Genomic DNA, 14,004 nt, shown 5'->3' on the forward strand with positions numbered 1-14,004 from the left:
TGATCAGTTTCCAAAATCAATTTTTTTAAAACTGAAGCTTCGAACAAAAAATGTTACACCAATAGTTTTCCTTTTCTTTTTACGTATAATTACCTCCTGCCTGGTTGTATTAAAATGATCAAATAACCCTGTATAATTTAATTACATATAAAGGAGTTAATAGTACCTTTCTTCTTGTTCTCTTGTTCAAATTTACGTAAGCTTAATTCAGATTTAATTAAGATTTGGTATAAGGCTAGCATATTACTGGAATAGCAATGTACATTTAATCAAAATTTAACACAAACTTAGGCTAAGTGAACATTAAATGTAATTCAAATATAGCTGAATCTATCTCAAACGTAATATCCTGTATTTAAATCAAACTAGTAATGTATTTATAATTATATCAAAGTTTCACTAAAATATATGAAGACAAAAAAAGAAAAAAATTACAGAATTAGGAGAAATTAATACTGCGATGTGTTATTTCAAATCTGGTGGCACAACCGTATCATAGACACAAGGAGAATCAATGGAACAGAGGCACACAGCGTGTGGCCGAGTTGCAATTCGAAATCAGACTAACCATTCGACATCTACTCCCCTTTTATGCTTGATCGATCGATCCTTGTCCATATCCGGCGGATGCAATTTATTTTCTCGCTTTTTACTTTTTCGAATCGTTGAATACTTTCTCCGGTTTATAATGTATGAGTGGTTTGATTACTTGAAGAAGAAATTCAGAGCGTTACAACATAAAAACAAGGAAATTTGAAGTGACTAGAAATTGGTGTTCGATGAACGGAGAAATATGCTACTCGACAATTGAAGGAGCTGCTTGAAACCAGAATCCCGACAACCTTGACCCAGATTCGCGGATGGGATCTGAGAGACAAACATTTTTTCAAGGTCATTGCGTAATCGTAGGAGGTTAAAGCAACCTTGACAATTACTTCGACTGTTAACCTTGTGCTAGTACCTTCTTCACGATTCAAAACTACTATTTGTTTAACAACTGGCAAGATATTGCAAAAGGAAACCACATTATTAGTCTTCTTATATTCATGTTACCTTTCGTCATATTTGCAGTATGACCTAGAATATGCACATATATCACTTGCTTGCTGCAATGAGACAACTCAAAAAATAATTATTTTTGATTTATTATTAAAACTGGTTCTTCCGGGAAATAAAATTATAACCTACTTCATTTCTCGAAAAATCGTAACTGTCTCGTCATGTACTTGTTGCAGAAAATGAGTAATATGTATTTCCAGGAAAAAAAGATATTCCTCCGTTATATCAGGTAAATTACTTTTAAAAGTAAATTTTTAGTTTTTTTCCTATATGATATAGTTCACAAAAAGTATGGTTAATGGAAGAACTATTACAACCACTATTTTTACTAAAACTCCTAAATTTTGTAAGTTCTCTCATTCTGAATAAGCTTGCTTGACACTTCTGGTTTTAATTCTGGTTTTTTGTATTTCCATTAAAAGTACAGCATTACTTTAAACTTACCCAAATTTAGCGAAAATTTTGAAGTCTAATGAAATAGAAACATGCAAAAATACTAGATACAAAAATTAAGGAAGTAATTATTGTCTGAGCAAAGATAGTTCGCCTTAAGTTTACAGTTAAGGTTTTAGTTACGGACTAATTACATTTTACGCAAGCGGGAAATTACGCAAGGCTAATCGAGCGTTCCTGGTTGTCAGGATACGGCCACATCGCCCCGAAGACTAAGAACGGGAAAGTCGTGACCATATTCTACGCCATCGTGGGTATTCCCCTGATGTTACTCTGCCTCTCGAATATAGGCGACATTATGGCGTCGAGTTTCAGGTAATTAAACGTACTGCATCTGACACTCTACGTCTAGAGCGAAAAATATTGCCCCTTCAAGGTTATATCCTCCTAAGAAGTTGAATTAAAGATGATTACTACCTTTTTAAAAATATAAAGAGAAGAAAGTCGTACGGTAATATAATAGGTAATTAAAAATGAGATGAAAGTACAGTGCTTACAAAGTGACTTTAAGCGGTTATTAATTTTTGCTTTGAATATTAGTCTATGATTTGAGTTAAATATTCAGTTATTCATTGTGATATTTGCAATATTATATAGTGGGTAGAGACATTAAACACCTCATCATTGATTGTCTTAAATTTCCAACTGCTCGTCTGGAAAAACAAATAGCATCAAATTTTAATACAATACATTCCCTAACAACATAACTTTTCTTTAAGAAACGAAGTCGTTTGATAGTCTGATTTAAATTTCACGCAGAAAAACTGTGTTAATTTTTATTAAAGTTAAGTTCATTTAATTTAAGCAATTTTTATAGTGCCGTCAATTATCATTATGAGCAATTGATACAACATTAAATATAATTTAAAAAATTATGAGTATAAATGTGTTTGAAATTTAAAGATTAACTATACCACTAATTTAACAACTATCAATACAGTCTAATCAACGTAGAACGCAGTTGTATCACGTAAAATCAAATGGGAGTATTTTTAAGAAATAAATTTTGCCACTGCTAATTTTGAACTTACTTTTAATGATACATATATCACTAAATTTTGTAATTTTTCTTTTTAGTTTTTAATGTCATAAATATTCTCCTAGATTTTTGTATTGGAAGGTCTGTTGTTATGTATGTACAAAACCACCGAAAAAAAGGCGACCAAGAGTTGCTTTAGGCAGATCATACTCTATGAGACAGCCAGGGTAAGTATATATTTTTATAGAATAAAGTAGCATTAAATTGAGCAATAAATATGTAATAGGAAATCATTCTTTTAAGACGATATGGGAATAGTAGAGGTAGTTTTCGACGGTCCATTAGAGTAAGTCAAAGATCCACTGATTCAGCTTTGGGTCTATCAGAAGGTATGGCAAGATCTTCGTTCTCCGATGTGGAATACAAGTATGATATTTTGAGAATATAATTATAAAGGAAATTATATAACACCTCAAATATAATTATTATTTGTTTTTCTCTTTTCATGTAGATATAATACTCGAAGGTACGAAGATATGGAACATAAGAGACCGAGATCATCGGTCCAAGCTTCAGGAAACCCAAATTTAGGTTTCAAATCTGCGACAATTTCTAGGTACTCAGACTTACCAATGGAGAATCCACAAATTACAAGAGGTATCAAAATACATATAAAATATTCAAGCTTTATAAAAAAAAAATTATCCTTCATGATTAGCTAGCCCCAAGATGACACAATCGTTGGATAGAAGACTCTTGATGAACCGCACTCTGAATGATACGGATCGTTCACCAGTTTTGTGCAACAAGTATGCTCTAGACGACTTGGAGAACGAATTCCAGAGATGGCAAGCTGCCACTGAAAACAGATGTAAATATGTTATCTTAACGCGTAAACTAAAGACAGCTAGATCACCCAAATCAATGATAAATTCCTTCTCTATAAGCTTACTAAAGAAACATACATTTACATAGCTTCTATATGTAACAATGTCTCCTGTATTCGAGGCAAAAGTATATGGCTAAAACGATTTTCAAATAATGGAACAATCATTTTCTTGATTTTAAACTTCATTTATCCAAGTAGAAACGAACAAATTTGCAATTTTTACAATACTTAGGAATCCCATATCTCTTGACTGTTAAACTACATAGACTTTTGAACATAAGTAATTCTGTGGAGTTACATTCTTTTCATGCCTCAATCCATCGATGAACTTTTTTAAATATCTTAAATGCTTCGACATGAGGAAACACTTCTTTACCATCATTTCGTTTGCATTTTAATTTGTACAATATCATAAAAAAGTATACAAGTTGTTTGGGTACAAGTGGAGAATAATTGAAAGGATGATTTTGAATGTAAAAGTAAGATGGAAACCAAGATTACGAAATTGCGGTTGAACCGATATTTATTGATTATAAGATTCTAAAAAAACTATCACAAAGGCACTTGTCTCACACAGCTGCGGTAGAATTTTATAATTCTCGACCTAGACAGTGGCTATGGTAATCACTGTCTTCCATGACCTTATCTCTAAACTTCGCGCTGATAATGATTCCAATTGATTTGTCTAAAATCGAAATCGGCGATGTAGACCGGTGAAGGCCACCTTCTCCTTTCCCACTTGACCTCCCTCCATGTGCTCAGCGAGTTCAACATCTGTCTTTACAGACCTACGTCACTAATTCCGGCTTTAGCTGAAGACAATTTATGCAATATACTTTATCAATTGGTACTACAAATATTGTTGGCAAAAGTAAAGTGAAATGGTATTTCACCAATTGTTATCAGTTTATAATTGAAACATGAAAGTTTAACCATGAACCCTTTATTCCTGACTTCCGCTGTGTTTTGTCATCTAGAATCATTTCATAAATATTCTGTACCATATAATTTGCAATCGAACACCTTGTATGCTAATTGTACATACTGTAAAGATAGAAAACATATATTTATTGCTTGGAAATACTATGTGTATATTAATAACGGAAAAATCGAGGTTTTTGGGAGATATTCTGTACGGATAACAAAATGTTCAAATGTTAGAATTATCAGAAAATGAGGATTGAGATGTAGAAAGTTCTACTCTATCGCCTAATTCACTTGTAGTGAACAATTCGAATAAGTCAAGAGACACAGAAGTAGGGAACAATGGTAACAGCGAACAGAAACCAGCTGCTTACACCACGAGATCGTTGCCCAGAAGATGTTTATCAGTGGAGGGTGCTACCACGAATTACAATACGAATCTGGCGCCTCCCTTACGAACACCTTCCATTTATCTAGAAATAGAGAATACAAGAAGATCTCAAACAAGCAGAACCAGACGTTACAGAAGCAATTACCCTGTCGGTAGGTGTATTCCTACCAAAAAATCATTTCCTAAAATTTTATTTAACTTTGTACTTTCGACTGATGAACTTTTCAGCTCGATCCTACAGACGAGACACCTTACCGTCAGATATGATGCCGCAAATGGGACTCCCAATTCACAGACAGCTTTATACCGATGACTTTGACTCTGATTACGAATACTATACCACTGTAGAAGATAACGATAGACAGCCTGTAAAACCAGTACCAATCTGGCTGTGCGTGTTTCTGGTGGTCAGTTATATATTTGGGGGTGCCTTCCTCTTCAGTGCCTGGGAACAGTGGCCGTTTCTCGATTCTGCTTACTTTTGCTTCATTACTCTCACTACAATTGGTTAGTAACATTTTTTTTTCTATTTACTAGGGTACTGGTTTATTTAATTGGAGTATAATCCTTTAATTTTTCAACATGTTTCTGTTGCACATTCTCTTTCCTTGAAACAAAGGTAGATTGAAGGAATAAAAACTGATGCTGTGAACGTAGTTAAACATTTGATGTGGATTTTTTCTAACTATTATGGTAGAATTAACATTCCCAATGCAAAATGAGCCCTACTTTTCAGCGTATTCAAATTAAATATATGCATGACATAACTAGACTGCGGGTATTTATGCATTTAAAACAAAAATGTGTAAAAAAGTACAAAATGTACACTATGTATAAAAATGTAGATAATACATTTTAGTATCTGTAAGTTTGATTTTGCATAAGAATCCGTAACCTAAACATAGTAATTAACCAGTTAAGTTCAGTACTATTCAGACAAACCCTTCTGTCGTTTAAAGTTTATTGAGAACCTAAAACTTCAAAACATGGTATTTCTTTACAAAGAAGACTAATAGAACCGCGACTAATAGTGACTATTTTTCCAAATTTGCTGTGTCGTGATGCCTTAAGAAGAATGAATCAGAATTTTAACCATTTGAATTTTTTCTATATCTAAATGTTATTCTATCACAGAATACCATCATGCTGAAAGTTACTCGCTGTTTTAAGTAAAGTTCCAGCACCAAATATAATCAGTATGTCACTTACAATAAGCGTTACAATAGTATTAAACATTACAATAAATATAGCAAACGCTATAATGAAAGTAATTGTGTTACAATTGAATTAATAAATTGAGATACAGTACAAATCTAAAAACCATATTTTGAGATATTTGATCCCAACGTAAAAGTTCACTTATTTTCTGCGCAATTTAAATTAAATTATTTAACGCACTCTGCTTTTGAGATCCAGATATAGTTTTCAGATTATTTGAAAATAGCTAATTTTGGAACAATACTTATTATGAAGTAGGTGCATGAATAAATACATGTGCCGTTGCAAGTAAATAAATTTTGATGTGATTCTATTAACCGCAATACAAGATATCAAAACAATATCATTTATCATAATATGTTAATTTGATACGTTATTTAACATTACGCACATGCTTGAGTAATTGAACTGTATGCTATAGAAATAATATATTTTCCATAACATTAGCAGGAAATGTTCTGCGCAATAAATGTAGCTTTCCAGGTTAAAACTCGTCTGTTCTGAACAGTACTTAAATATTTAGGTACGTACAGGGTGTGCAGCTACAGGTGGAAGAAAATTTAAGGGGTACTTCTAGACATCAAAATAGAATGAAAGTCAAGAATAATAAAATTACGGTAAAACCTTTATTTGTGAATTACAAGCATTTAAGGTTTAAGGTAGTTGCCCCGGTACAATCGTATTAAAATATTAATTGCACATGGCTTCATTATTGAAGACTATTTTATTTCTCAGATTATGACCAAACGGGACAACTATGTAGCTTAAAAATGAGAAAACTCTGCCTGAATTTAATAAGTAGAATTTCACCAATGTCAAGGCGAAGCTCGTAACAGGAATTGGGCCATGAGGAGCCGTGATTATTATGCCACTGAATTTGCCAAGTTTCGAGCGGATTTTGTCAATTTTTAAATGTTTATAATTAGCAAACTGAAAGGTAGATCTACAGTATCTACACATAAAACCTATCAAAAGAAAAAGAAACATGTTATATAACATTTTTCGTGTTTTGTAAAGCAAAATAAAAGTTACATAAGATTTATTTGTAATTTTGTCGCAAAACATACTTTTATAACGTCTTATATACCATGTTAGAAACATGTTCGAAACATGTTGTATAGCAAAACGAAACAAATTTGTTATATATGTGCATTTTACCTTTCTTCATTCTCTTTGTCTTTAGAACCTATTCTCCAAAAGTGTCCATGTTTTTCTTAGTTTTTATGAGATTTAAATCAGCATTTTACGCAATACAAAATACCATAGAACTAAAAAACTAGACGTTTCCAGACATATGTGCACACGAATTTTTTTCATTTTCTAGGTGTGCAGAACCTGCTCCGCAAAAATGTCCCACATTTTCTGATACACCTTATGTATTAAACAGGCACGTCTAAACTCTATGATAAAGATAGATGAAAGGTTGCTGTCATTTTCACATCTTCTCTCGTAAAAAACTACTAGCATAGTCATCAAAGCCAAATACTGCCGTGAATGATAGTGAAAAATGGTAAGAATTTCTTGGGATTTGACATGTTGCAGGATTCGGAGATTTCGTGCCGGCTTATAAGCTCGACGCACACAAAGGGATCGCTGTTTGCTCATTGTACTTGTTATTTGGAATTGCTTTGCTGGCGATGAGTTTTAATCTGGTCCAAGAGGAGGTCATCAACAATGTGAAGAACGTCGCGAAGAGGCTCGGGATCATCAAAGAGAGCGATGATGAGGAAGATGTAGACGACTACGACGCGTACGACGTTGAATACAACGACGAGGTCGACAACGAGTTCGAGGGCTACGCCCTCGATAACCCTCGATCTCACTCGATGACAAGGAACGCCCGCGGAATACCTGTCGCGTAACTTCACTCGTGATGACATTCTTCCCTCACTCTTCTGCTTTAAATCGCACTTTGACGTCGACTATATCAAAATTATATTTAAGAATTAACTTGGAAGTTTCCTAAACTGACTTGAGAATTTCATGATTGAACTTTAATGGTCTTTGCTACTGCGCAGCTAACAAGAAAACATCCCAAACCCGGAAATTAAAAAAATTATGCAACTTCGGGTATATGTGGAGCATATGTAATAGGTATGTATGTAACATATGTATTTTAGAAGAGTACTGCTCTTCACGTATCTATAATACAATAATACAGTTTAATAAGATACAATGGTATCCAGAATTTGTGCGGCTTTTGTACAATTATACAAGGGTATCTAGAATTTATCGAGGAACAATTCGTCAATGTTACACAGGTTATATACGTATAGAAAAAAACATGGATTATGCTTCTTCATAATTATTTGTACCACCGATTAAGTTTTCACGTGAAAAACTAATTTTATTAAAAGTTATCAACATTTTTGTTTATAACTTTATTCTAATTGTTTAAACAATTGATCAATATTTTACCATTTGGTAGATATAAACGAAAGAAATAAGTTTTGTCTTAAAAGCTTTTTCCTATCTCGCATAGTTCACGAGTTATAAAATACAATCGAAAAATAGCTAAATTTTCGAAGGATAGTTTCAACCCCTTAGAGTGAATTTGTGCAGCAAAAAAGAAATTGCGTAATACATACCTACATATGCTCTACATATACCCGAAGTTGCATAATTTTTTGAATTTCCGGGTTCGGGATGTTTCCTTGTAAGTCTAGTCGCCATATTGGTCATCTTTTACGAAGGGAGAATCCTAGTTACTCCTAACCTTATATTCTATTTATAAAGAACAACATTCGCTTCGCATTTATAGATAGACGTGAAACAAGAAAACCCGAAATTCTAGGTTCAATATATACAGGGTGTAAACAATATACGTGGTAGTATTTTAGGTGATGGTAAGAGAGTTTAAATGGTACACAAAATGTCCTATGATATAATGTTCGATCTGCCTCCATTTTGTAATACTAATGTTTTACAGTGAACATACGTATATGCTAAATTCACAATCAGAGAATTCTGAAATTTTACACATGTATTGAAAGGCGGAAATAGGGCAAAAAAGTCTTAATACATTTTGTTGTATCTCTTACGGTTTAACTTTTATAAAGCTTTAAAAATCTGTGACATTTATAAGAAATGAATCTTGAATTTTTAAAGCTTTATACAGTTAAACCGTTGCGCTTTATTTTCGCTCTTCAATGCATCTGTAAAATTACAGAATCCTCTGATTATTAGTTTACCAGATAAGTATATTTATTTTAGGACATTATCGTTGCAAAATAGAGACAGATAGGACATTTTGCGTCCTATTTAAACTCCCCTACCACCGTTTAAAATATTACCACGTATATTGTTTACACCCTGTATGCATTACAGTGTTTCCTCAACATAGAGTATCTGTTCCATTAGCAAATCTGTACCGTTGGATATGTTTTCGAGGAAAACTCATGCTCATTGTATTTGATTTTATAAAGAATTCTGAGTAATAAGGCTCATTAATACAACTTCTTTACTCTAAATAATTTCAGTCTATTAGAACTATAGAACTAAAGAACTATATTGAAAAAATACTGTACATGATAGTCTTCACTCGTTATAGTCTCGCGAGTTAGTACTAGTAATGAGTTTATAAAGCGTAAAAGATATGCTTCTCAGGAAGAGATCTCCGCAAGTATGCCATATATTTTTTAATATGTTCTTAATAGACACAGAACAATTAATATTCCGTATGTTCTCTTAAAATAAAATTTCGTGACTAGTTGGAATATTTGAAAATTGGAATACTATCAATGTTAACTACTATACACAACTATTAGAAATTTAAAAAATTTTAATATTTAATTTAGATATCTACTAATTTGCCAGTTTAAATATTTTACTGAAAAATCTGAACATTTTGAAGTCGTCAAAGCCTTTAAGAATATTCATGCAGATTTTTATTATATGCTTCCAATAAGGAACGTTAATGAATTCAAGTTGAGAAGTTTTATGTTAAGTTGTCCCATAAGTTCTTTTCGTAATTTGTACGATCGGTCTAATGGAAAACCGAAAAGGACTTATGGAACAACCTAATATATGTGTAATGACAATTCAACTAATCGTAAAATTCATATCTATCTCGTTGCAAGTAAAATCGAATAAGATCAAGAGCAACCTTAGGGAAACAGTAGAAATGTTAGAGCCAGTCGCGAACTTATAGCACATGAACACTGCACCTTCTCATTCCATTTCTTCAATAAATTAAGAAAATCCTCACGTCAGATTGATGGTTCTCGCTCTAAACGACTGCAGAATCGTATTTCATGGGTTTATTTCCTTACTGCAAGTAGATACATATACAAGAAGAGCTCCTAAACTTCTCATCAAGATGAGGTGAAAACGCTTAAGAAGCATCAAGAGCCTCTTACTTCATATACGGTAAATTCTTGAATCGTCTTTTTCCGAACGATATCCACGTCTACCGGGTGTCCAGGAAATTAGAATCCGGTCAGGGACGGGCAGCATGGATCTCCGTATTTTTAGCGACATGCTATTTTCAGTCAGCGTATCGAGTGAAGCAGTACGGAATCAGTGCCCGAGGAAACTTCGAGGAAGCTGCTCGTTTCGTCGCGACTGTTTACAGTGATCGTGAAAAAGCAGACCCCGATCGAAGAAATAATAGAAAAACAGAAAAATCTTCAGAGAAACCTCAATTTGAGATGTCCTCTACCAGCCACAGGAACCTGCGTGCTGAATCGTAGCCATCGAGTGTTAGGAAAATCTTCAACCCTTGACGAGATTTGGTTCAGCAGCGAAAAAAGGAGAGTGTGTTGTGGAACGTGCGAAACAATTTTTTCGAAACGAACAGAAGAAAGGTCAGAGGTGATCCATATGAAGAAACGTAGATATTTGTCGAGGAGGATCGAGTGTGCAACGGGTGCCAACACGTGGCAAGTTGTCGCGTTAGAGTGTTCTACGCTGACGAAGACATAAACGCGTCTATGTTTAGCCGGGGGTAGGCCACGAGGGAAATCTTACGATGAAGTTTGAAAACGTTGCGAGAAATAGAGGAATGAAGGTGGAACAATCGTGTGTCACCGAAAAAGTGTCACGATTGAGATACGTTCTAGGACGTCGAACGATAAAGACGGCACAGTTTTGACCCTTTAAGGAATATATCATTTTCCAGCGGGACGTAAACGGTTTCACAATAGATTTCGTTAAGCGGCAGGCTGTTCCGCGAAACGCGTTTTCGATTCTCCACGGACCGTGACGAAGTCGATACCAGACCCTCGAATGATATAATTCAGGGGAGCAGAAAAGACCGCGATACGACATTTTCTATTAAATGCGCTACTGTAATTTTCTATTACGCCGGGTCACCGGTCGCGTATAATCTGCGTTCCCCTTTTTAGCATTCTGGCATGTCCTCCTATTGGGTTATCTGAAAAGGATCGTAAAAGTTGCGATTCCTCGAAGAAACATCTGTCAATTTGATCTCAGAAAAAGAGACCAGACTTCACGCTCAGGTAACCTTCTGAATAGAGTAGAAATCTTGAAGTAACTGCTAATAGCATGTGAAGACTGCAAGAGAAAATATGATAAGTCCATTTGTATTGATTTTTGTTATTTTTATGTCAACTGATGAGAGAGACTATCTTAACTCTTGATTACTGTTATTCAGTTTCTGGAAATCAAATACGAACACGATATCTTTAATTCTCTAACACGAATTAAAAGTTTCATTGTTTTATTTTAAGGCAACTAGGTTTTATAATAACAAATTTGAAAATAGAATTTCATGATTTGTCTCTTGAACAGTGATTATTATATAAAAATGAAGCACAGTGTGTATTAGAATATTTTGCTAGAAAATATTTTAAAATAAAAAGAACAATTTTTATAAAGGTAAAAATAAGAAATATACTTCTCGAAATCTCAAACGAAAATTTAATCGTGAAATTTCAAAAGAAAATTTAATAGATAAGTAAAAGAAAAATATATCTTAATTTTACCTAAAAATGACAAACTATCTATAATCTATGTTACATGTATAGAATGAAAAAATATTAGTATCTGAATGCTCCCAATACAAAATACAATACTTAGTATGGAGGTTACAGGTATTCATAATTTGCATTCAATTTTAATTTTAAACTTTCATATGTCGGCTATCGCTGAAATAGGAGAAAATCTATTAGACCGCAAAACAAAAATACGATACGTGCAATTCGAATTCAGGAGAAATTTAATAATTTATCGAAACGAAAAATATCGAATTACGCAATCAAAAAGATAGGTTGAATACAAATTTTTAAATAAAAATAGAAATTGAATATAAAGTAGAATTATTCTATGAAACAATTTTAACCAATAATTTGCGGAATTAAACGACAATTTGAGGGTAACTTAAAAATAGATAGTTCGACAAATAATTATTAACCTGAATAAAGCTGATAAATCCACGATTTGGTAAAAAAAAAAAACAACTGAATAACTATTATGATGATAATATTAATGATAATGATAAATAATGTCCTTTTTTTTTTAATATTCAAGAGAACGAGAAAATACGCATTTGATTCCGTAAAACTGAATGAGAATACAATTTTAGCAATTAGTTGAGGTATCTTCAATTTCAAAATTATTCTCCTGTAACGTGAATTGTCACATTTTTCCTTTGTGATCTTTACATGCATTTAACCTGTTTTCTATAACTCTACCCTAACATGTATTTTCACAACACATAATCGGTCAATATGATTTCATTTTTCGATATTTGTACGTCTTATATGTTTTACGTAACCTGTACGTGAGATATAGCAAGTGTCTTTCAATCTCTTTACAGTTCACTCACGTAAATCATTTTAAATCATTTTATGTCATTAGAATAATGGAAATTATTGATACAAATATTTATTATATATAAACTATTTCCGAAACATATGAAATATGTGTTAAATAAAATTGTTACTGAATAAAATTCAAACAAGACACACATGTCCATTATATCCGTCAGTTACATTTTTTTCAAAGACCTTATTTTGATTCTTCGATAAAAATAAAACTACTACCCTAATTGTTGATAATTTTAGTGTTAACATAGAGGTCTTGAGTATAGGACTTCGAAACACATGTGCTACTAATCCAGTACAAATTTTTTATATTTTACATAGAATAAAGATTTTTAAATAAATTTGCACTACGCAGACCACGATGACAATTTTTTTCACTTAGAATAACCCATTTTGTGATTAAAAAACATATTATCATTAATGTTAGAACATGACATTTTACTTACAATTTGGGATAGATGTATATGGAGACCATTACAGCTGGCCCAAAGCCAACTTTTTATTTCAATTTAGTTTACTTTATTTCATTTGCTAGGGAATTTTTTACCACATAATTTTCTATTATAAAAATCATAATACATTCAGTAACAGCCGAGGCACCCTCTCTAAACTCACATGATTTAGAAGCAACCTTTAAAAAAACATCTAACACAGTTAATCACAAAAGTATCCGACAATCTGAATGTTTTATAATTTTATTAAAATATTTGTTAAATATTTGTTACGAATATATTACGAGTTATTTTTTCTTTGCTGATATACAGGAGTGTTTCGTAGTAGGTGAAAAGTATTGCAACACAAAAATAACAAACTAAGTTCATGTGAATGTACATATTGGATATCACGTTATTTCTGAAATACAGTTTATTTTGTGTTGCAACAGTCTTTCATATGTATAGACGTAACAATCCTTTACTATTTATATGAAAAATAAACACATTATTTGGAAGATTTATACACATTATCGGGTACTTTTTGTACTGTCAATACAACAGTTAGTACACAAACTGTGTTTAGTAGAGCAAGAGTCAGTTTCTATGAAAATGAATGAACAACTGATAGTTGGCTGTAATTGGACAACAAAACTATGATTGATTTTCGTAGGTTTGCAGTGCGTACATGCATGCAAGTGACCGAAATACTAGGGCGGCCACTACTACACATTAAAAAAAAAAAATAACACTGTCCAACAGCCAATCTGTGTTCCGATATTCATTATCCTTTGCTTATAGAATTTCATCCGTTGATTATAAATCTGAAATCCGTTTTTTTCTATCACCCTCAATTTTTGAGAAATTTAATGTTT

The 14,004-nt window shown here is 32.7% G+C and overlaps 1 protein-coding gene across 1 annotated transcript in view; it reads left to right on the forward strand.

Moving 5' to 3' along the window:
* Positions 1-7,775, forward strand: part of Galene (potassium two pore domain channel subfamily K member galene) — a 28,291-nt gene extending 20,516 nt beyond the window's left edge. Inside the window, exons 4-11 of the mRNA XM_076375111.1 lie at positions 1,701-1,827; positions 2,617-2,718; positions 2,795-2,917; positions 3,003-3,148; positions 3,210-3,362; positions 4,605-4,847; positions 4,924-5,202; positions 7,456-7,775. Coding sequence (XP_076231226.1) covers positions 1,701-1,827; positions 2,617-2,718; positions 2,795-2,917; positions 3,003-3,148; positions 3,210-3,362; positions 4,605-4,847; positions 4,924-5,202; positions 7,456-7,775 — 1,493 coding nt within the window. The remainder of the gene's footprint in view (positions 1-1,700; positions 1,828-2,616; positions 2,719-2,794; positions 2,918-3,002; positions 3,149-3,209; positions 3,363-4,604; positions 4,848-4,923; positions 5,203-7,455) is intronic.
* Positions 7,776-14,004: the final 6,229 nt, after the last annotated feature.

This window comes from Calliopsis andreniformis, chromosome 3 (genome assembly GCF_051401765.1).
Source record: "Calliopsis andreniformis isolate RMS-2024a chromosome 3, iyCalAndr_principal, whole genome shotgun sequence".
In the NCBI taxonomy this organism is placed as follows: Eukaryota; Metazoa; Arthropoda; class Insecta; order Hymenoptera; family Andrenidae; genus Calliopsis; species Calliopsis andreniformis.